The sequence below is a fragment of the Elephantulus edwardii genome, unplaced genomic scaffold, assembly GCF_000299155.1.
Source record: "Elephantulus edwardii isolate Elephantulus edwardi_28Jun2011 unplaced genomic scaffold, EleEdw1.0 scaffold00170, whole genome shotgun sequence".
NCBI classification, from domain to species: domain Eukaryota; kingdom Metazoa; phylum Chordata; class Mammalia; order Macroscelidea; family Macroscelididae; genus Elephantulus; species Elephantulus edwardii.
Genome location: NW_006399920.1, coordinates 853,940 through 856,422, shown reverse-complemented (window position 1 = coordinate 856,422; position 2,483 = coordinate 853,940). Strand labels below are relative to the sequence as shown.

General features: G+C 35.8%; 1 protein-coding gene across 1 annotated transcript in view; it reads left to right on the top strand.

Moving 5' to 3' along the window:
• Positions 1 to 2,483, top strand: part of LOC102849951 (tubulin alpha-4A chain-like) — a 4,673-nt gene that overhangs the window by 1,272 nt on the left and 918 nt on the right. Inside the window, exon 2 of the mRNA XM_006895591.1 lies at positions 2,286 to 2,431. Within this exon, the coding sequence (XP_006895653.1) occupies positions 2,286 to 2,431 (146 nt within the window). The remainder of the gene's footprint in view (positions 1 to 2,285; positions 2,432 to 2,483) is intronic.

The following is a 2,483-nucleotide window of genomic DNA, read 5'->3' as shown; positions in this document are numbered from 1 at the left end:
AAAAAAAAAGAAAGCTATCTGGCCAACTGACTGGAAGAGATCCATATTTGTTCCCATTCCCAATAAAGGTGATTCAATGGAATGTGGGAATTATCAAACAATTCAAGCTAGGTTAAGAAGAATCCATACCACTAGGGATATCATTGCTGATGTCAGGTGAATCCTAGCTGAATGCAGCGAATATTAGAAGGATGATCTGTGTTTTATTGACTATGCAAAGGCCTTTTACTGTGTGGATCATAGCAAATTATGGCTGACAATTGATGGAATTGTACTTGACTATGTGGATTTGCCTTTACAAAAATAAAATCTGTTGTATATATCCTCCGTTAGATAGAAATAAAAGAAAGAGTTGAGGAAATAAAATATTCTCTGAATACAAATAGATTTTTTTAAAAAGCTGCACAGTTTTTAAATTCTGAACACCCAAAAACTGTAAGCTTTCTTTGGGATTTGATGTCAGGTTTTTGACATTTGGTTTAATACTTTTCTTCTTTGAAGTGAATTTAAATAACAGTAAAATAATATAGAAGAGATAAGATAGGTTTCAGATGGAAAAGTGAGAATTCGTTTCTTATTTTCAGAATAGCTGTAAATGAGAAACACATTTGTTGGATGTGAATGGTTGATGTTATTATGACTTTACAATAAAATTATTGGATGCCATTAGGTTAATTCAGTGCAGTTCTATCTATGTTCTTTAACTTCTGTGTACCTAATTTTCCCTTCGTTATTGGACTATTGTAGTCTCTTTTAGATGATAGATACCTTAAGAAACTTCTGGTTATTTCCTTTATACTATACACTTCCTCAAAAGTATTCTTTGTCTTGACTATAACCACTTTCTAATCTCCAATTTATGCTTCACCCCACATACTTCTTGTTCAGTAACATTATTAAAGATATATTCATTTTGTAAAATAAAGAACAAACAACAGCTGAGGTTCAAATTCACCAGTTACTCCTTGGAAAAATGATGAACAATCTCTTCCCATGTGATTTAACTGCCTCTGAAAACCCACTGGAGGGTCAGATATGAGTTTATTCTGACTTGAGGTCACACAATAAAAACAATAACTGGTGTGGTGTATTGTTGCCATAGGGTATTTATGGCTAACTCAAAATTGTTGCATCTTTGGTAGTTCAAATCTAAAAGAGGCTCCCAGGAAGAAAACACACAGTATACAAAAATCTCCTGCAGGGTCAGCTGAGTTGGTTTGGACTGGATTATCATGAGTTTTTAATTGACTTATTAAGGAGCCCTAGAGGTATAATGAGTTATTCATTGAGCTGTTAAACAAAATGCACATTTTAATCTACAAGATGCTCCTTGGGAGAAATTTTACTCCATAAAAATGTATAGCCTCAGAAATATGATTGTGATTCTGAGTTGGAATTTATTCAAAGTCAATGGGCTTGGTTTGGATGATTTACTCATTAAGAAATGTTGGTCACATAGTCCAGAACTTTTAGGCTGCCAACCAAAAAGTTTAAGATAGGAATTCCTTAGTCATTCTGAGGGAGAAAGATGGATGTCTCCTCCCTTAAGTTTCTAAGCCTTGGAAATGCAAAAGAAAGTGGCTATGAGTCAGGATTTACTTCTTGATGGCAGGGAATTTAGATTTTTTTTTAAGTAATATAAGTAATAAGTAATTAAGTAATAGTCCATAGACGGTGGAAATTATTAAGCTCTGGACTACTTCAGGAAAGCTTAGAAATTAAAATCCACCCAGAGGCACCTCAGAGTTAAAGCCAAACTGTCTACCTTTGAAAAAGTACTGTCTGCCCTCTGACAAAAAGACATCCTTGAAAACCCTAAAGTGCAATTCTGCTGTGGACATAAGAAATCACCGTAAGTTAGAAATGACTCAACACTATAACATTTGTAAGAGTCCTGAGTGGAAACAAGGGTTAGCACTCAACTGCTAAGAAAAAGGCAGGCAGTACAGACTGACTCGGAATCTCTTCAAAAGCATGGGCTGGAAGTCTGATTCCAAAAACTTGTAACCTTGAGACCTCTGTGGGGTATATTCATACCTTAAATAACAAAGAATTGTTATGAGCTAACACTTATTAATCGTAAAGATAAAACCAAAACAACCAAAAACCTGGATATTTTCATCTATTACTTCTTTAATCTACTACCTTCATACTTATTTATCATATTTAGTCTTTATCCCTTTCCACTCCCAAAGTAATCTCATCCCTATCCACTGTTCTTTATTTTCAATGTCACCACATTGTTCTTCGCCAAAATGCTTCTCTCTTAAAACATTACTGAGCAGCTCATCACAGGCAAGGAAGATGCTGCCAATAATTATGCCCGTGGGCACTACACCATCGGCAAAGAGATCATTGACCTCGTCTTGGACCGAATAAGAAAACTGGCTGACCAGTGCACAGGTCTCCAGGGCCACAACTTTGGTGGGGGAACCGGTTCTGGCTTCACATCCCTGCTGATGGAGCGCCTATCTGTTGATTAT